Source organism: Arvicola amphibius, chromosome 10, assembly GCF_903992535.2.
Source record: "Arvicola amphibius chromosome 10, mArvAmp1.2, whole genome shotgun sequence".
Taxonomy (NCBI): Eukaryota; Metazoa; Chordata; class Mammalia; order Rodentia; family Cricetidae; genus Arvicola; species Arvicola amphibius.
In genome coordinates, this window is record NC_052056.1 from 116,506,644 (window position 1) to 116,525,933 (window position 19,290).

Here is a 19,290-nt window from a genome sequence, read left to right on the forward strand (position 1 = left end):
TGACAGGTTTGGGGCGTGGTGGAAGCCACACTGATGGCTGGGTTAAGGTCCTTTCGGGTCGGGACCTCAGTAGGAAAGCAGTTGAGCAGCTGTGGACCCGATGTGTTTTTTGTTAATGTTGTTTGCTGCAAGTGCTCATAACCGCTAGTCCCTTGACAGGAAGTTTTTTTTTTTGTTGTTGTTGTTGTTTTTTAAATTCAGTGTTATAAATTTATTTTCAATTTATTTTATGTGTATGGGTGTTTTGCTTGTTGAGGTCAGAAGAGGGTACCAGAACTCCTGTAACTTGTGTTAAGACAGTTAATGAGCGACCATGTGGGTGTCTGGGAACCCAGTTCAGGTCGGCTTCACTGTTGAACTGAGCGTTGTCTGTCTCTACTCTCTTTTTTTGTGTTTTCTGGAGATAGGGTCTCACTATATAGCACTGGCTGTCTTGGAATTTTCTGTGTAGACTTGGCTGGCCTGGAGCTCGCAGGCTGTATCTGCCTTCTGATTGGTGGGATTAAAGGTGTGTGTTGCAATATCTGGCAAGATTTGTTTTGTGCGCATGTGCGTGCGCATGCGCATGCACAGGGGCTCAGAGGAGACTGAATCCTCTGGACCTGGCGTTGGGGGAAATTATGAGCCGCTGGACACGGGTCCTGGGACTGTAACTTGGTTCCTTTGTAAGAGCGGCAAACACTTAACCCTCTGGGACGTCCCAGCTGCTTGCAGTGTTTCAACGCCAACACTTGGGAATTGGAAGCGGGAGGATTGGAAGTTCTTCGAGGTAGGGCTGGGATGTTGCTCAGTTGCTCATGTTTGCCTACCGTCGTGAAACCCTGGGTTTGATGCCCAGCACCATATAAACCAGGCACAGTATCTATCACACACCTGTGACCACAGCACTGGGGAGGTGAAGACAGGGATCAGAAGCTCAGGGCCATCCCCAGCTACGTAATTTGAGGCCAGCTTGGGCTACATGTCATAAAAGCAAACACAAAAACCCCAAAACAAATAGCAGGTCCTTTAAGGAAATTCTTCCCGATCCACAGTGAGCGTCATACAACTGTCCAAGATCAAACGAGTGGGGGTCTGAGGACACTTAGCACAGCCTCGTCACATAGTGGACGGCGGTAGACCGTCCGTGCTGTCTGGTTCCTTTATAGCTGTTGAGCCCAAACCCCACAGTGTTGATTTATACCCGTCCTCCCCATCATTCCCAGGCGGCCCCGATCAGATTGTGGTGAACATCTCAGCCACGGGTGCCCTCCCCAATGGCACCTTGTATGCAGCCAAGGGCTCCCAGGTGGACTTCAGCTGCCGCAGCGCCTCCCGGCCTCCGCCCGAGGTGGAGTGGTGCTTCCAGGCCCGCATCTCAGAGGTCTTCGGAAGGAACCTGACGGCCAACAGCTTCACGCTGCTGCAGATGTCCCAGAACCTTCAAGGCAACTACACCTGCTCGGCTACCAACGCGCTCAGTGGCAGACAGCGAAAGGTGACCACCGAGCTCCTGGTCTACTGTGCGTAAGCGGCACACCCCTCGTCCCTCCGTCAACCATGCCTGTGTCTTCTCTGAGCTTTAATACCGTTCCTTCCTGCCTTGAAGTTTCCTCCACTGTGGCTTGTAGTGCGTTGTAGAGTCTCATTTCTTTGGGGGGCTATCTAACGCTCCTAGTGCACGTCCATGCTCAGATCCTAGCATGCTTCATTGCATGTTTCAACATGCATGCACATATCTGGACTATCAGGGGAGGCCCATTGCTTCTGGGAGCTTGTTTTTGTTTTAAATTATATATATATATATATATATATATATATATATATATATATATATATATATATATGACGACAGGGATGAGCCACCATGACCAGCATTCATGTATTTTGAAACAATAAATCTAAGGTTGACCTCTGGTCTTCAGATGCACCTGTACACATGTACACGCACACCCGTGCACTCACCACACAGAAGGGCACAACTCGTTGGCTTGAGTATGTGCTGTGCGGTTATCACCTTTAGTGGGTTCTGTGTTAGCCAGCTTTTCGGTACTATAATAAATGGCCCGACACAATAAGCTTTTAAAGGAAAAAAGTTTCTTTTGCCTCGTGGCCGTAAGGGGTTCCAGCCTGTGACTGTCTGGCCACACACGGCAGGTCATGAAGGACACTGCAAAGGGACTCGTTCACTTCACAGCTTGGTGGAAGAAAGAGCTACAGGAAGAGAAGGCGGCTAGGGTCCCACACTCCCCTTCGAGGGCACACCCACAGTGACTCTAAACCTCTCTCACTAAGGTCTCATCCCTAGGAGACCCGAGCCTCATCGGGCAGCTGTTCCTCCTCTACTTCTCAGTCCTGAAAACCCTGATCCCTGGATTTATCTATTTTTCACACGTGTGCGCATCTGTGATGGCACATGCATGCCATGTGGAAGTCCAAGGGTGATTTAGAAGATTCTGCTCCTGTAGGAGGAGGCTTCTCGTTTGTTCCCGGCTGCTCAAACCTGAAATAATTACACAAAACTGTATTAATTAAAGCACTGCTTAAGGGACTAATCACTTAAGCACATTGCTAGCTAGCTGTTTTATATATTACCACGAGGCTTGTGGTTGACTGGTCAAGTTCTGGGGCACGTCTGTATCCTCCAGCGGCTTCATGGCTTCTCACTGTCCTCGTTCTCCCAGCATTCAGTTTAGTTTTCCCACCTAGCTCTACTCTGCCCTATCACAGGCCAAAGCAGCTCCTTTATTCATTAACCAATAAAAGCAACACATATACAGAAGGATCTCCCACATCATGTGCCCTTCTTGTACCCACTTGGATTCCAGGGATCACTTCCTCAGGTTTAGCCGCAAGCACCTTCCCCTACGGGGGCCATCCCACCAGCCCTTCCCTCTACTGACTGTCCTCTTTAGCTTGCCTGCACTTTTGTATTTGCACTGTGTGCCTGGCTGGTGCCCAGGAAGGCCAGAAGAGGGCGCTAGATCCCCTGAATTCGGAGTTACAGACAGTTGTAAACTGCCATGTGGGCACCGGGACTCGAACCCTGGACCTCTCCAAGAGCAGGCAGTGCTCTTAATTACTGAGTCATTTCTCCAGCCATGTGACTGTTGTTCTTCATTTTTATCTCAGATGCCTTTTGGTCCTAGTTAAGTCCTAAACAATAGGACTGAACAAATTAATCTTTGTCTCCCACCTTAATACAGTTGTTTGGAATTTCTAAAAAGTGTACTTATTTATTTACTTTTTTCTTTTAAGACAGAGTCTCTCTATTTTTAGCCCTAGTTGGCCTAGAACTTGATAGATAGACCAGGCTGGTCTTGAATTCACAGAGATACACTTGTTTCTGCTATTGAATGCTAGGATCAAGTATGTGCACTACCAGGCCTGGCTCATTATTTGTTAATATGTATTTATGTGTGTGCACATGCTACCACACACTTGTGGTTAGAGAATAACCTGCAGGAGTGAGTGTCTTTCCTTTCACTACGTGGGTCCCAGAAATCTGATTCTGGGTGTCAGGCATGGCAGGCTAGTCATTGAGTCTCTTGCCAGTTCAAATTCTGAATATTCTTTTTTATATATTTTTTTCATGTGCATTGGTGTTTTGTTTGTCTGAGTATGTATGTCTATGTGAGGGTGTTGGATCCCCTGGAACTGGAGTTACAGACAGTTGTAAGCTGCCATGTGGGTGCTGGGAATTGAACCTGGATCCTCCAGGGAAGCCAGTGCTCATAAACACCAAGGCATTCTCTCCAGCCCTATATTTTTATGAGTAGATTTTCATAGCGTAGCCTTCTGTCTGGTTTCTGTCCCTTCGTGTAGCGTGTTCATCTACACTGCATCATGCACACATCAGTGCTTCATTCTTGCTCATAGATCAAGCTGGTCTTGAACTCACTTTTCATGGTTGAATCGTGATCCACTGTATGAAAATACCACAAATTACTTTCCCACTGTTCCATCTCTCCATCCATCTTTCTGCAAACCCTGTAGGTGTCCCAGCCCATTCTTGTTACCAACAGCAAGAATCCAAGGTGTATCTCGCTACACCCCGCTGACTCTGTGTGCTTTCTCACAAGTGGTTATTAGTAATGTAGAAACTGCCTGTCTTTCAGGCTGCAGGGATGATGGCTTGGGGATCAAGCATGCTTGCTTGCTCCGTCATCATGAGGGCAGAGTTTGGGTGCCAGCACCAGACGTAACAAACCCGGCACCCCACGCACACCTGTAAACTCAGCTATGAGGAAGGCAGAGGAGGTAGGAGGATTTCTGGGGAGCACACTGACACACACATAAGTAACATAAATCTTTAAATGTGTGTGCTTAAAACACAGGGCTTCACACAGGTACGGTTGCTCTGAGCATCGCTGTGTTTGTTCCCAGTAATTTTTCCTATAGGTGGGTGCTCTATTTCCACCCACTCATAGAAGATCCAAAGTTCTGGGCTGCAGAGATAGCTCAGCAGTTAGGAGCACTGACTGCTCTTCCAGAGGACTCAGGTTCAATTCCCAGCAACTACAAGGCAGCTCACAACTGTCTGTAACTCCAGTCCCAGGGAACACAAAACCCATGGCAAAACATTAATGCACATAAAATGAAGTTAAAAAATCCGAAATTTTTGTTTGTTTTTAATTTTTTTATTGGTGTTTTGCTTGGATGTATACATGTGTGTCTCCCAAGTGTTAGTATTACAGACAAGTACCACCATGACTGTTTTGTGGGTGTTGAGGATCGAACCCTAGTGTGCTGTGCATTGTACATTTGAGCTACACCCTTCAGCCCAGAAGGTGCTCTTTGAAGGTAGACTAGCTGGCCTTGATGGCTCTCTCAGACCCTGGTTCTGTCACACGCACACATACCCACTGCCCTGCCATCTGAGATGAAGCAGGTTTCTCTACTTCTCTGCTCTTTTACAGGGTCCCCTCCGTCAGTCAGTGCGCTCTCTCTCTCTCTCTCTCTCTCTCTCTCTCTCTCTCTCTCTCACACACACACACACACACACACACACACACACACACCTGCACCCGCTGCCACCTGACTCTGAGATGAAGCACGCTTCTCCTCTGCTCTTTTGCAGGGCCCCCTCCGTCAGCTCCTCAGTGCTCAGTGGAGGTGTCTTCAGAATCGGCTACCCTGGAACTCACCTGTAATTGGGATGGGGGCTACCCTGATCCGACCTTCCTGTGGACGGAAGAACCGGGAGGGGTGGTCGTGGGAGATTCAAAGCTGCAGACACTTAGCCCATCCCAGCTGTCCGAGGGCAAGAAGTTCAAATGCGTTGGGAGCCACATAGTGGGACCAGCGTCGGAAGCCAGCTGTGTGGTACAGATCTGTGAGTCTGGCTCCCTTTGTCCCGGGGTTGGGGTTCACCTGCCTGCCTTTCTTCTCAAAGAGTCCTTTGATGGAAGTCCTGTGAGAGGCTCAGTGTTGGAGTGCCCAGACCCCTCCCCCACCTTCCTTGTGCCTCGTGGCTGTTCCCATCAGAGTTTAACTTCTTCCTCACGGAAACAAACTGTGTGCCTGTGTCTTCTTTTCTAGTCTCTTGGTACGGCACAGTGCACAGGATCGATGGGGTGCCTCTGTTTATCTTCTTTATTATGTAGCCAAGGATCTTGGCCCCCGTACTTGGCTTAGACAATACCATTTGTTGCCTGAGGGTGTCTGGCAGGGTGCAGTTCTCTTCTCAAGAATGTGATGGGGCGGGGTCTCAGCCAGAAGACTCAGAAGTTGGGGTGCTGAAAGGATGAGAAAGATACACTCCACAGGTGCCGGTTTTGCATGCATGGTGAGCTGTCTCCTCTCCACATGGGACCACCCGCTCCGGGGGCTCCAGCATGTGTCTCAGTGTGTCCACCCACTTTGCTGAGAGAGCCAGTGTTAGAAGAGGGGCTAAGCCAGGCAGGAGTGACCCTTTCTTTGTAGGACCTTGCCGTGGGAGTTGCTTGGTCTGTCTTTTGGAACATTCTATCTCTTAGCAACGTTCCTGAAGCCCACGCTCAAGGGGAGTGGGGGAGAATCATCAGGCTCCCTTGTTCTCTTTTGGTTTTGTCCAGTAGATGAAACCCCAGCTTTCCCACACAGTAGGAGGTCTGCACACACACACACACACACACACACACACACACCGTCCAAGACCCTGTCTCTTGAGAGATTAAAAGGAATCTAAGTCTAAGGGTAGAACAGCCCTTGCTTAGCCTGAGTGAGGCCATGGATTCTGTGCCCAGCACCCGCTGCACCCCCCTCCCAAAAAAGAGGGGCTTGCTAGATTACCAGGTTGGTTCTGAGTTCCTGGGTTCAAGGGCCTCCCAGCCTCAACCTCCAAAACTGTAGGACCGCAGACAAGAGCCGCCATTGTCTGCTGCAGGTCCATTTGTTGGAGAATGAAGCTTATACTTGGGGTCACGGGTCACCCTTGCCCACCCGTCAGGTGAAGACCCCCACATCCGTTTCTCTTGTGATCTCCATGCACCCTACATCTTTTGCAATCTTTCTCCCTCTCCTTGTCCATTGCGTCCTCTCAGATAAACTTATACTTATTTTTGGTTGTTTGTTTTTTGAGACAGGGTTCTCTGTGTAGCTCTGGCTGTCCTGGAACTAGCTCTGTAGACCAGGCTGGCCTCGAACTCACAGAGATCCACCTGCCTCTGCCTCCCAAGCGGGACATGGTAGCACATGCCTTTAAAGCCAACCACTTGAGAAGCAGAGGCAAGTTGATATCCAAGTTTCAGGCTAGCCTGGTCTACATAGTGAGTTCTAGGCCAGCCTGTTCTACATAGTAAATTCCAGGCTAGCCAGGGGGGACCCTGTCTCAAACAAAACAAACCAAGAAAGGAAGGAAGGAAAGAAAGAAAGAAAGATGGACCAGTGGTTAAGAGTGCTTTCTGCTCATAGAGGACCCAAACCCCTTGTAAGGTTCCAGATCCAAGCCCATTTGTCAGGTGACTTACAATTCCAGAGGAATCTGATGCCTCTGGCCTTTGATGGCACCCGTATATAAGTGCATATCCCCCCTCCCCACCCCAACCATGCACATACCACATACACATAATTAAAAATAAAAATTCACACTTCAGACAGAAGAGGGACATGCTTATAATCCTTATACTAAGGGGAGGGTAGGAGTAGGAGTTCAAAACCAGCCTCAGCTACATAGCAAGTTCAAGGAACACCCTGAGCTACATGAACCCTGTCTCAAAAAACAAAACCTCACGGAACCACCTACAGTGGAAGAAGGTTGGGATCTTTGGAGCATCCAAAAGGAGCCAGCTCTGTTAGCACCCTGACTTTTAGCTCTATCATAGAGCTTGGGTCTCAGGGTCCTTGGTCGTCAGCCTGTTTGGGTTCACCAGAGCTGATTTGGTGTTGCCTGGAAAGCCTCACAACCCAGCAGTCTTCCAAGTTCTAGGGAAGGTGGGACAGCAGGTCACCCTGTGTCCTCTCATTTACCGTGTGTGACTGAGCAGGCCGTGTTAGCGCCCAGCCATTTCCACCGGCCTACTCTCGGGGACCTGCTAGGACAGCTCTGCAGCAGCAGTCAAGATGTGACCCCTACTGCTGCAGCCCTAAGTAGAGCACTCTATGCACATGAGCTATACTCCTTACAGAAAGCAAGCCCTACTGGGCGGTGGTGGTGCACGCCTCTAATCCCAGCGCAAGGGATCTCTGAGTATGAAGACAACCTGGTGTACAGAGTGAGTTCCAGGACAGGCTCCATAGCTACTGGGAAACCCTGTCTCCAACAAAACAAAACAAACAAACAAAATAAGGCAAGCCCTTCTTGCCTCTCTTTCCTTCTGCTCTCGCCCAGAGGCCGCCCCTGCTTCTCACCCCCACACCCCCAAATCTTTCACGTGAGCTCTGTTGCATGGTGTGACCCCCTGGCTCCAACCTGCCAAGGTCGCCTTCCACTGTTAGACTATTAGATGTTGCTTGGCTTTCTTTGTGCTTTAGTTTCCTTCTCTACAAAATGGTAATAATCTTGAGACTCTCGAGACTGAGTTGGGCTCCTTGTGCACCCGATAGGCGGCAGGCTTTATCCAGAGGACCAGGCAAGAATTGGGAGTTAGGAGCATTGGTTGTTTTGGTGGGTAAGATAGGCCATGGCTTGAATCTCCTGAAACCTTTGCCTCTGTTTACCCTCTTCTGACCCCCAGCGAGCCCCTCACTTGCTTCTCAGCCTATGAAAACTTGCTTCATGGGGGGCAACGTGACGCTCACCTGCCAAGTGACAGGCGCCAACCCATCTGCCAAGATCCAGTGGCTGAGGAACCTCACACAGCCAGAGGGGGCCATCCAGCCCAGCGGTCACTATCACATTGTCCAGCATGGCCAGGGCTCCTCCCTCACCATCTACAACTGCTCCCAGGACCTGGATGAGGGCTTCTACTTCTGCCGGGCCGAGAACCTCGTGGGGGTGAGGGCGGTAGACATCTGGCTGAGTGTGAAAGGTAGGTGCCGAGGGTGGCCCTGAAAACTTAAGAGCCTCAGAGCCCCTGGCACCATTGAAGGGGTTGGCCTTGGGGCCTCCCTTCACGTAGGCCGTGGCCAACTGAATATGCCATATCCACTTGCCTATGGCTTGACAAGGTGGCTGAGAAAATTAGCGTCTGATCCCGGAAGCACTGACATATGCCTAGGACACAGAACAATTTACTCCTTTCTCTCACCGAAGATGTGTGTGAGAACAAGCATATATAACTGTGCATGCACATATGTGCACACTCATCCATGTGTATAGTGAATTGTCACAGGAAAGTGAATTCATAGTTCTCTTCTATCCTATTTATAATGTGTATGGAACTCCCTGTGGGGGCGGGGCAAGTCCTAGAAGCCATTATTAACAATTTTTATATATGAAGACACAAAGCCCAGGGTCCCATCTCCTTTACCCCGTAAACTGGGTGTGGTAGCACCTGCCTGAAATCTCAGCATTTGGGAGGTGGAGGTTCAATGTTATCTCAGCTGCAGCGCGTTTGAGACAGCCTGGGCTACAGACCCTGTTTAAAAACAAGAACAACGGAGGGGAGGAGGGAGCAAGGAAGAGATGTTCCTTTATGCTAGAGCTGCTGTTTAAATTTTTTCTTGGAGGGGGGCGTGGTGATTTTGTTTTTACTTTTTAATTTTTATTTATTTGTTTGTTTGTTTGTTTGCTTGTTAGTTTTTCCAGACAGGGTTTCTCTCTGTAGCCATGACTGTCCTGGAACTCACTCTGTAGACCAGGCTGGCCTCCCAACTCAGAGATCCGCCTGCCTCTGCCTCCCGAGTGCTGGGATTAAAGGTGTGCACCGCCACCACCCAGCTTTTTAAACAGATTTTTTAAGTAACAAATTTTTGCCCAAAGGATTCCAGGGCCCTTGATATGAAGAGATGTGAAATGCACAAATCAAACACTTCCTGATGATAAATCATAAAGCAAGTTTTGGGATATCCATACTCTTTCACCATTCATTAAATATGAAAATATGAGAGCAAACTGACCTGCTAATGAGATGGATACACGTGTCTCATTGTACGCAGGGAATTAGTTTGTGGGATGGTAAGATGGCTCAGGGAGGAACTGCCAGGTCTGAGTTTGTGCTCCGGGACCCACGTGGTAAAGGAGAGATCAGACTCTTGGGTTGTCCTCTGCCCTTCATGCACATGCTGTGACATGCCTGCACAAGCACGTGTGAGCACACAAACAAAAAACAAGTGTATCAAGAGAATTAAATTTGTGATGGATATTTTAGATTGCAAAGCAGAACATCTTCAGTGTTGTTCAGAGTTGATTGATATTTTGATTTTATACCATCATTGCTAGAGTGCTTGGAATTACAGGTGCCTGCCACCGTACCTGGCTTGCTTCTATAATTTCTTCTCAAACTTTCTTTTTTCTTTTTCTTTTTTTTTGGTTTTTCGAGACAGGGTTTCCCTGTAGTTTCTAAAGCCTGTCCTGGAGCTAGCTCTTGTAGACCAGGCTGGCGTTTTAAATATTTATTATGTATACAATATTCTGTCTGCCTGTATGCTTGCAGGCCAGAAGAGGGCACCAGACCTCATTACCGATGGTTGTGAGCCACCATGTGATTGCTGGGAATTGAACTCAGGACTTTTGGAAGAGCAGGCAGTGCTCTTAACCACTGAGCCATCTCTCCAGCCCCTTCTTCTCATTATACTGACACCTTTGATATCTGTAGATGCTGTGTGGTTGGGTCGAGTTTCTTTCATGTCTTTGGCCCCTCCGCCTTGCCTGGGTTTGACCCAGCTCCTACGGTCCTGGCTTTCTTTGTTCACGCGCACCACAGTATCATGCTGTTTTGTTTGTTCTTCATATGAGGCAGGGTCTCGTGTAGCCCTTGCTAGCCTAACACTTCCTAGGCTTGAACTTGTGATCTTCCTGCCTTGGGTCTGTCCCACCACACCCAGATATCACATTTCTCTGTGAGTGTAGCCAGTGCCTTAATTCTCTGTCCTGGCCGGGCGGTGGCGGCACACACGTCTAATCCCAGCACTCAGGAGGCAGAGGCAGGTGCATCTCTGTGAGTCTGAGGCTAGCCAGGTCTACAGAGTGAGTTCTAGGATAACCAGGGCTACACAGAGAAACCCTGTCTCCAAAAAACAAAACAAAACAAGCCCAAATCTCCATCCTGTTCCACTGATGAGCCTGTTAGCCACGGCTCTAACCTCGCTAGCTGTGGCCTTGGCGACAGCCCCGATGTCTGCCCCACACAGTGCCCCTTAACTTTGAAGTCCTCTTTCACACCGCTGCTTCTTGACTTCAGAAAGTCTCTCCGCCTGAGGCTGGTTTTGGAGTGGTCACAAGTACATGAAACCAAGATAGACCAAGAAGCGGATTGGGGCTGAAGAGGGGAGGTTTTTTCATGACCAAATGAAAGAGCTTGAGGTGTGATCTCTTTACAGAACCTCTGAATGTCGGGGGCATCGTGGCGACGGTGGTGAGCCTCCTTCTGCTGGGATTGGCCATTGTTGCAGGGCTTATGTTGTATTACAGTCCTGTGTTCTGCTGGAAAGGTAAGAGCCCCTTGAGTCCCCCTGCTTCTCTTTCAGACTTCAAAAAAAGCTGTGGGTGGGCTGGAGAGATGGCTCAGCAGTTAGGAGCACTGCCTGCTCTTCCAGAGGACCAGCACCCACATGGCAGCTCACAGTTGTCTGATACTTCAGTTTCAGGGCCCTCTTTTGGTCTCCTTGGATACCAGGCATGTATATGGTGCACAGACATATACACAGGCAAACACTCATACCCATAAAAATAAGTAATAATTTAAAAAGCTGTGTGTAGGAAGAAAACTCCATGCCCAGCCTCCACCTATTGCCCGAGCCTTTAATGCTTCATTGGAGTAATGGGCCCCTGAGTATCGTCCCCAGGCATTCGGAATGTTTCTCAGTTGTTCATCTTTTGTCAGTGTTAGGTTTTTTTTTTTTTTTTAAATCTTTAATTATATATTATTTTCTCTGTGTATATGTTGTATGCACAGGAATGTGTGGGTGTAAGTACCCATGTGTGTCTATGTAGAAGTCAGAGCAGAACCTGGGGGGCCAGCCAAAGAAGCCCACCCTGGCTCTGAAACCAGAGTCAGCCAAAGAAATCCTTTAGCCCCAAACCCAGAACCAAAGAAATACACCATGACCCTGAAACCTGGACCAAAGAAACACACTTTGGCCCTAGAATCAGAGCCAGTAAAGGAAATATTCCCTGGCCTCAAAACTAGAGTCAAAAAGCTAAAAAAGACCAGAGAAAGAAACACAGATTGGCCCTGAAACCAAGCTGCCCTGATGCAACCAATTCCCACCCTGCAAATGTTCTCCCTGGAAAAACTCTGCCCCTAAGAAGCCCTATGTAAGCCCTGTGCCTGTTCAGTTTGCTGCTGCTCTTCTTCCACCCTGGTAGAGGCAGCCACTCTCCTGGATTCTTCCCTCCCACGAAATCTCTTGAATGAAGTTTGGGTGAAGACCTTCTTTGGCGGGAGCAAAACATCTGAGGGGGGCAGTAACACTTTCATTGGGGAAACTTTCCCCTAGCAGAGTGGAGTTGTTACAATTCCAGGCCCCAAGCTGAACTGTAACAATTTCGGCAGAGCTGTTACATTGGGGAAACCTTTCCCTAGAGCAGAGCTGTAAGCTGTTGCTTACTGTGACTTGTGCTATTCCCTGGCTCCTGACTGCCGGAGCGCTCTCCCATCCCTGCGCTAATAGGATTTCCTGGCCCCGGCTGCCAGAATACATTTCCGCCCGAGCTGTAGCACTTAGTATTCCTTGGCTCTGGACTGCCGGGATCCCTTTCCATCAGAACCGCAAGGCTTAAAACCTCCTCTGTCAAGCCTTACTGGCTTGGGACAGGGTCTCCATGTACTGGATGCTCTCTTCCCTTTGGCCAGTCTGGCTGACCAGCAAGCTCCTAGGCTCCACCTTTCTCTCCCCACCTAGTGTTGGGGTTCTGGGTACATACAACCATGCATCTGAATTTGACCTCAGGTCCTCATGGTATTGAGTCATCTCCTCAGCCACTGCTGGTTTGATTGACAACTCTGATGAGACTTAAATGATGCACGTGATGCTTAATTTTGTTTCTTTTCTCTCTTCAGCAGGGAGCACTTTCAGGTGAGTGTTCTTAGGGCTCTAATCCAAAGCCCACTGCCATCATTTCTTAATCACTGCTGCTTTCATAAGAACAATAATAGTTATTCTGATAGGACCAACCATGTCCCTGACCTTGGGCTTCCCTAGGCATTGTGGGAAACTCCCCATCTTGGTGACATCCTGAGGTGGGTGTGTACATGTGTCTGTTTTACTGATGAGAAGGTGGAGAGACCTAATGGAGTGATTAGGATCTGCGGGTGAATCCAGGAAGCAGATGGTAGGGTCTGTCCTCTGACCTGGGTCTGATGGATTCCAGAGTCCTGTGCTCCATTACAGTGGGAACCTATGAATTGGGCATGATGAAACATGCAGACCGTGTGTACCCATGAGCCAGGTTACCCAGGCATTTGCTTTATTTCATTTTCTAAAAAGCGAAAGGAAGACCAAGTCTTAAGCTCATGGAATGTGTTAGAAGACTAGTTTCAACATGCCCAGAAGTCCCCACCCTCACACAAAAATTCAGCGAGGGAAAAGTAAACAAATAGAATTTGTATGTTTTACTTCCCAAGGTGATGCTGGGCAGTAGAAAAAATTCTTCTTTATGATCTGTAGAAAGTAGTTCCTTGTTTTCACATTCCTCACAATGGAGTCTTACTGTTCTGGAACCACCTTTCATGGGAAACCATTCCCTTTGCCACTCTGTTGTTGAGGGCCATTGTCCCAGCGAATTTATCATTCCCAGGCTTTTTCACAGGAGATACCAGTTGCAGTTCCCAGTTTCTGTATGGGATATTCCTGATCCTCTGAGCCTTTGTCCCCTCCACCCATCTCACCGAGGGTGTGAGGAGGGTGAATTGTGGGTGCGGTGGTGGTTGTCGTGGGTGGCTAAAGTACACCTTCCCTCTGTGAGAAGCGTGTAGGTGGGTGAGGCAGGCTGCGGCACAGTGGGCCAAGCGCGGTTCCACACCAGGATGCTGGGCACAGAACTCAGATGCAGGTAGTGGGTAGAAGACCCAACCAGACGATCAGGAGAGATCTTCAAGAGTGAGACAGAAATAAGGGCATTTTAGGACAGAACCAGCTTTGTTTTTATTTTCCCTTTTTTTTTTTTTTTTTTTTTGTCTTAAAGAGACTACAAGGAGTCTGGTGGTGTCTGGGGCTTGAGTTGGGATAGATGACATCCTGATTATTTTTTTCTCCTTTGGAAATTAGGGGACAGGACATGGGTGATGTCGTGGTTTTGGTGGATTCCGAAGGGGAAGAGGAGGAGGAGGACAGGGAAGACATTGAGGAGGAAGAGCAGGAGACAGATGAGAGAGAGGAGTTGCCGAAAGAGACGTGCAAGCATGGACACATCCACAGAGTGACTGCACTGGTCAATGGGAACTTAGACCGCATGAGGAACGGACTCCAGGAGCTGCAGGGTAAGCTTGCCTGCCTTCTGGACACTCAGATCCATGACATTAGCTTCCCAGGAGGTGTCTCTGAGGAGTAGGGGCGACTTCTTAAAGCCTGAGGAAGTGAGCTAGCTCAAGTTTAGTCTGGAACCTGAAACTCCATGCTAGGTTAAGTACTCCATCCCCAAAACAAAACATGTCACGGCCTGATGTGTCAACGTAGTTGAGCTTTGTCTCATGCATTAGACTATTTTAAATGTTGTATAAAATGGGGCTGGCAAGATGGCTAAACAGGTAAACATTCTTGTTGCTAGGCCTCAGCGACCTGAGTTCAGCCTCTGGTACAAAGAGTGGATTCACCCCCCTGAGTTGTCCTCTGACTTCCACCCACCCCCACTAAATAAACGATAAAATTTTTTGCAATTACCTACAAATGACCTATTTAAGGAAACTATAAAATAATCTTAGAGTTCATGTTTAGACTTGGGCCCCCACCACATGGATTCTCATTTTGTACATGCAAATTACCCACAATCTGAAGTTCACATCACTTCTGGTCCCAAGCATTTAGTGTAAGATTATCAACATCTATTAACTACCAGCACAGAGAAGAAACATCCAACAAAGTATGTGGGGCAAAACACAGTATGGGGATTGTTGAATGGGAAAGGAATCTCTGTATTATCCGTGAGTGGGCAGCTAGTTAAGACCAGCAGGCTAAATGCATAAAAATCGGGGTGGGGGAGGAATTAAGATGGAAGTAAAATTTATCTAGTGCTGAGAGAAAGACCAAGGAGAACTGTGCTCAAGTTCTGATGGTTGGTTGGTTGGTTGGTACATTTAAAATTCATGAGACCAGCAGGCAGTGGTGGCGCACACCTTTAGTCCCAGTACTGGGGAGTCAGAGGCAGGCGGATCTCTGTGAGTTTAGAGAGACCCTGAAAAACAAACAGAAATCCTGAGACCTTGAAAGAAGACAAGAGCTGGGAGGGGTAGTTTCATTGGGGGCCACTGTATGGATGTCTAGGTTCTGAATTCAGAGAACAGGTGATTTCCAGGTATGGTTGTGCAAGCCAGCACTTGGGAAATAGAGGCAGGAGGATCAAAAGTTGAGTTATCCTTGGCTACACAGTGAGTTTGGGACCAGTCTGGGCTACGTGAGACCATGCCCCCCAAAAAACAAACTAGAATAAAGGAGATTGTTGTGCACCCTACCTTACTGTCCTACCTCCTCCATAAGACCCAATTCTGTGGTTCACAAGTCACCAAGATGACAGGAGACAGATGGTAAAACCCCCCTTGATGTTGAGATCCTTTGGTTCCATCTCTTTTACCCCTGAACAGATGACAATGATGAAGAGCTAAGTGACACTGTTCAAGAGGAAGACAAGCCCGTTTGATGAAGATAGTCCACTGTCAATGGGTCTTGCAAGTTCATTCCGTTTTGACTGCCCTCTCCCTGCCGCCTGGCAGCTTGCTTTGTGACCAATGGACTTTCCCAGCACAGGCTGTCCTCTCTCCTCCCGTCTTCTCCCACTGACTTCATCTGATGTGAGTTACCTCGGCCGTGTGAGATGCACTGGGAAGGAGCAGCTCGTGAAGGGCAAAGCTACAGTGGTGTCTACGGTGCCACTTTGCTGTGACACCTGGCTCTACCCATGCTAATTTACTGGGACAGACACTGATTTTGGGGGGCACTCACTTGGTATCTGTGCACCATGCCACTATTCAAGGTGTGCAACTAGCTTGCCCAACACAAAGGGGAACATGGTGGTGGGGCTTTTTTTTTTTTAAGTCACCCTTGAGGTGAGGAACCAGGCCCTTTCTAGGGAGAGAGGAGGCAGCTGAATTAGACCTCGGGGTCACACAACGAGGCTTCTTCCTTGTTGCTTCCCCATCTAGAACAACCATGAGGCAGTACCAGTTTTGAAGCTCCGGAGAAACGAAGGAGGCTAGTAGTATAGGGTGTAAAGGTGTTTGGGGGATGCTCGGTAGGGTTGCTGCTGGGGCCAGCTCTGCCTACCCCAGCTATTCTTTTTGTCCTAGAGGGACACACACCGTTCCTTCTAGCCTTCTGTGTCACGGAAGTGGGGATATGTGTTCTCTTCCTACTTACTAGGATGATGCGCTGATTGAGGACAGTAAATTTCAAAAGAAAATAGTGGGTGATGAGTTTAGCTCGGGACAGCTAAGTTCTGGGGATTTTTTTTTTTTAATTTCATCTAAATATTCTGAAGTCAGGGATCTTCTAAAGGTGCAATAGGTGTGTGCTAGCCATGAGAAATCTGACCTGGGATTTGCCAGACAGGACAAGGTCTAGGGCTTTAAGGACTTTGTAACTCTGGGGCCCAAGAGGCCTGAGGAGCTAGTTAGAAGTACCTGCAAGGTGCAGGAGGGGCTGGCTGCTCTGAACTGAAGAAGCCACTGCCTGTGTGGCTGTTCTGAGCTCCGGGGAGTTCAGCTGGCAGTGAATATGAGTCCCCGGGAATGGCCGTGAAGTGCAGTTCTCTTGCTTCGTGGTACCTCATGCACTGGGTCACTCCAGTCTGTCATTTCACAATGGGATACTCAGGTTGCCTTCAGTCCTAGGAGTTGGCCTCTTCTTTGTGGTCTGATGATAGAACTCCTGAGTTTCTGTGACTCAGAGGCAACTTTAAAAGAGGAGACACTAGCTAGAGGCGAAGTCGTAGCTGGGAACATGGTGAGATCCCCGGGTGCTTCCCACAGCTTCCTCTTCTGCACACACCTGGCAGTAGGAAATATTTGGGGTTTTTCCACCAGCAGATGGGCACTCCAAGGCTTGGTGCCAAATGCTGTGATGAAGCCCTGAGCAGTTATCACTGCCGCTTTTATTATCAGCCTGTGTGCACATTTATAAAATGGCAAATAAGTTAAGAGTAAAGGGCTTCATGTTTGAACGATTTGTGAAAAATTGGGAGCCCTAACCCCCTTCTTTCCCTTAACACAATCCATACCCAGATCTCAAGGCATATGGACAATGGGTTACAGACTTTGCATGGGGAAGTCCATTTTGTGCATTGACCTTAACAAGCAAACGTATCTGCAATATCAGTTAACTCCGGAGAAAACCACTTCAGGGTTGCTGGAATCACACTGATCGCCCTCAACCCCAGCAGACATGGAGAGGGCTCTGCAGCCCTGTGCTTTGACATTAGCTCCACTCCTCACAATTGTAGGAGCATGAGACTGTCATCCTTGGTGGGTACAGCTTCGTAAAGTAAGTGCCAATCAAATTTCTCAACACAGGACTTGCCAGCTTGAAAAAAAAAACTGCAGGTGGCTTTGTGTGGTTGATCTTACCATTCAATAGGGGAAATTTGAAAAGAAATCAGTTTTAAGGTCATGGATTTTAAAGGATTTTGGAATAAAGTATTTTTTAACAGATACTTCAGTGATCTTGATTTACACCTGACAAGTAGTTGTGCCCGTAATCCCTGCACTTGGGAAGCTGAGGTAGGCTTGCTATGAGCTTGTGTCCAGTGTGGGCTACAGAAAGAGACTTTGTCTCCAAAAAAAAAAAAAAAAAATCAACCAGAGCTCAACCCATAAAGGCATTTACTTGCAAGCCTGACAGACCTATACTCAGTCTCAGAGCCACAGGTAGGAGAAAACCCAGTCCCTAAAGTTGTCCTCTTACCCCATGCACACCATGGCTTCCCTCACTTAGCTGCATACAAACACAAAGGAAAACCAAGGAAGAACAAACATGACCTGGAAAAGAGCCAGGAAAGGTTGTTTCATTTTTGTCGTTCTTCCCACTTGACTTTCCATGACTAGTGCACAGTGAATGCTAAGTACAGGAAAGGGTGTGGCTCGCTGACAGAATGTTTACATGGGGGAGGTCCTGGATTCAGTCTCCAGCACCTCAAAAATAAAAACAACAAAAACATTAAAAATGAGAACCTAAAGACACCAAGAAATGGACATTTGTATGGAGAGGGGGCTGGAGAGATGGCTTACTTAGTTCACTGAGAACCCTCTTTTGAGAGGGTCTGGGTTCAATTCCCAGTACCCACGTCACAGCTCATAGCATGTGTCGATCAGTTCCAGGGAATCAAAGGTCCTCTTCTGGTCTCCTTGGACACCAGGCACACATGTGCAGACACAGGCAGGCAAAACACCACACAAACACATAATAAAATAACCAACTGGGAACAGTACCTTTGGCCTCCACAGGGATGAGTATTCTCATGCACAAGAATGAAAAGGAAAAGGTAGAGCTGGAGGAAACAAAGCAGGTTAAAGAGAATTGGAAGAGAAATGGAAAATGAGTCTGGAGAGTAGAACTGGGATCTAAGGAGATGGGAAGGATATCAGGGACAAAGAAAAAAATGCCTCAGGGTGAAAGGGGGCTGGTAAAAAAAAAAAGGATGAGAGGGACAGGCAGTAGAAAACAGGAGGATGGGTGGATGGATGTGTGGGTGGTGGTGGCTGTGGTCCTCAAACCGACAACTGGTAAACGGTGGGTTATTCCAGGAGACCGAGGAGAAATGGGTTATAGATGACAGTGTACCCCGACTAAAAGGTAAGTGAAAGAGCTTACAAAGGAAGAAGGCAGAAGCAAGGGTATGAACTCAAAAGCATGGAAGAGCAACTTCTAAACCCACCATTTTTCCTTCCCCAGCTCCACATTAAAAGAACCATATGACTCAAATGGAAAGGAAATCGGGAGATTGAACTTAGAGAAAAATTCAGGCTGGGAACAGAAAAAGGGACTTGAGCGACCCTGAGAGTGGGGGTGGTGGCGCGACCTGGGACTACAATTAGAGCCCCAATGAGAAAACCCAAGGCCAGTTAACGGCAGGAACCAAAGAAACTACTAACCTCCACCCCCTTCTCTCTTTTTTTCCTGGCTCCAAGTTAAAGAAATTGGACTGATTCAGGAAAGGACCAGGACCCGAGGGTGTCAGGACATGCAAAGAATCTAAGGGGGCTTCGGAAAGATGGGGGTGCCTAGGCCAACAGTGTGGCTAAGCCTTGACTCTAACTTCACCTCCCCAGGTGTCGTCCCCCCCACCCCGACTTCCTCAAGCCAGGCTCTCCAGCATCCCTCCCTTGGGAATGTTGCCAAGGCGGCACTCCACCTCCGTCATGATCCCCAGCTCCTTCAGCAGGGTAGATCCCATAGTCAACACCCCGCATCATGAAGCCAGCGGCTTCCCTGAGCCTCGGGCTGTCCCCTAGGTCTCCCCGCTTCATACCTGCTCTTATTCTGGGCTTTCATTTTAAATCTTCTCACACACACCCCCTCCTCAGTCAGACACACACACACACACACACACGCCCCTCCTCAGTCAGATCTCGGGTTTTAGTT

The 19,290-nt window shown here is 48.3% G+C and overlaps 1 protein-coding gene across 2 annotated transcripts in view; it reads left to right on the forward strand.

The window, feature by feature from the left end:
* Positions 1–17,362, forward strand: part of Vsig10 (V-set and immunoglobulin domain containing 10) — a 30,682-nt gene extending 13,320 nt beyond the window's left edge. Inside the window, exons 3-9 of one of the 2 annotated variants that reach the window (XM_038345890.1) lie at positions 1,206–1,502; positions 5,060–5,314; positions 8,136–8,429; positions 10,882–10,992; positions 12,567–12,579; positions 13,771–13,982; positions 15,300–17,362. In XM_038345890.1, the coding sequence (XP_038201818.1) occupies positions 1,206–1,502; positions 5,060–5,314; positions 8,136–8,429; positions 10,882–10,992; positions 12,567–12,579; positions 13,771–13,982; positions 15,300–15,355 (1,238 nt within the window). In that variant the 3' untranslated portion in view covers positions 15,356–17,362. Of the gene's footprint in view, positions 1–1,205; positions 1,503–5,059; positions 5,315–8,135; positions 8,430–10,881; positions 10,993–12,563; positions 12,580–13,770; positions 13,983–15,299 lie in introns of both variants that reach the window. The other variant, XM_038345889.1, reaches the window with a different exon arrangement.
* Positions 17,363–19,290: the final 1,928 nt, after the last annotated feature.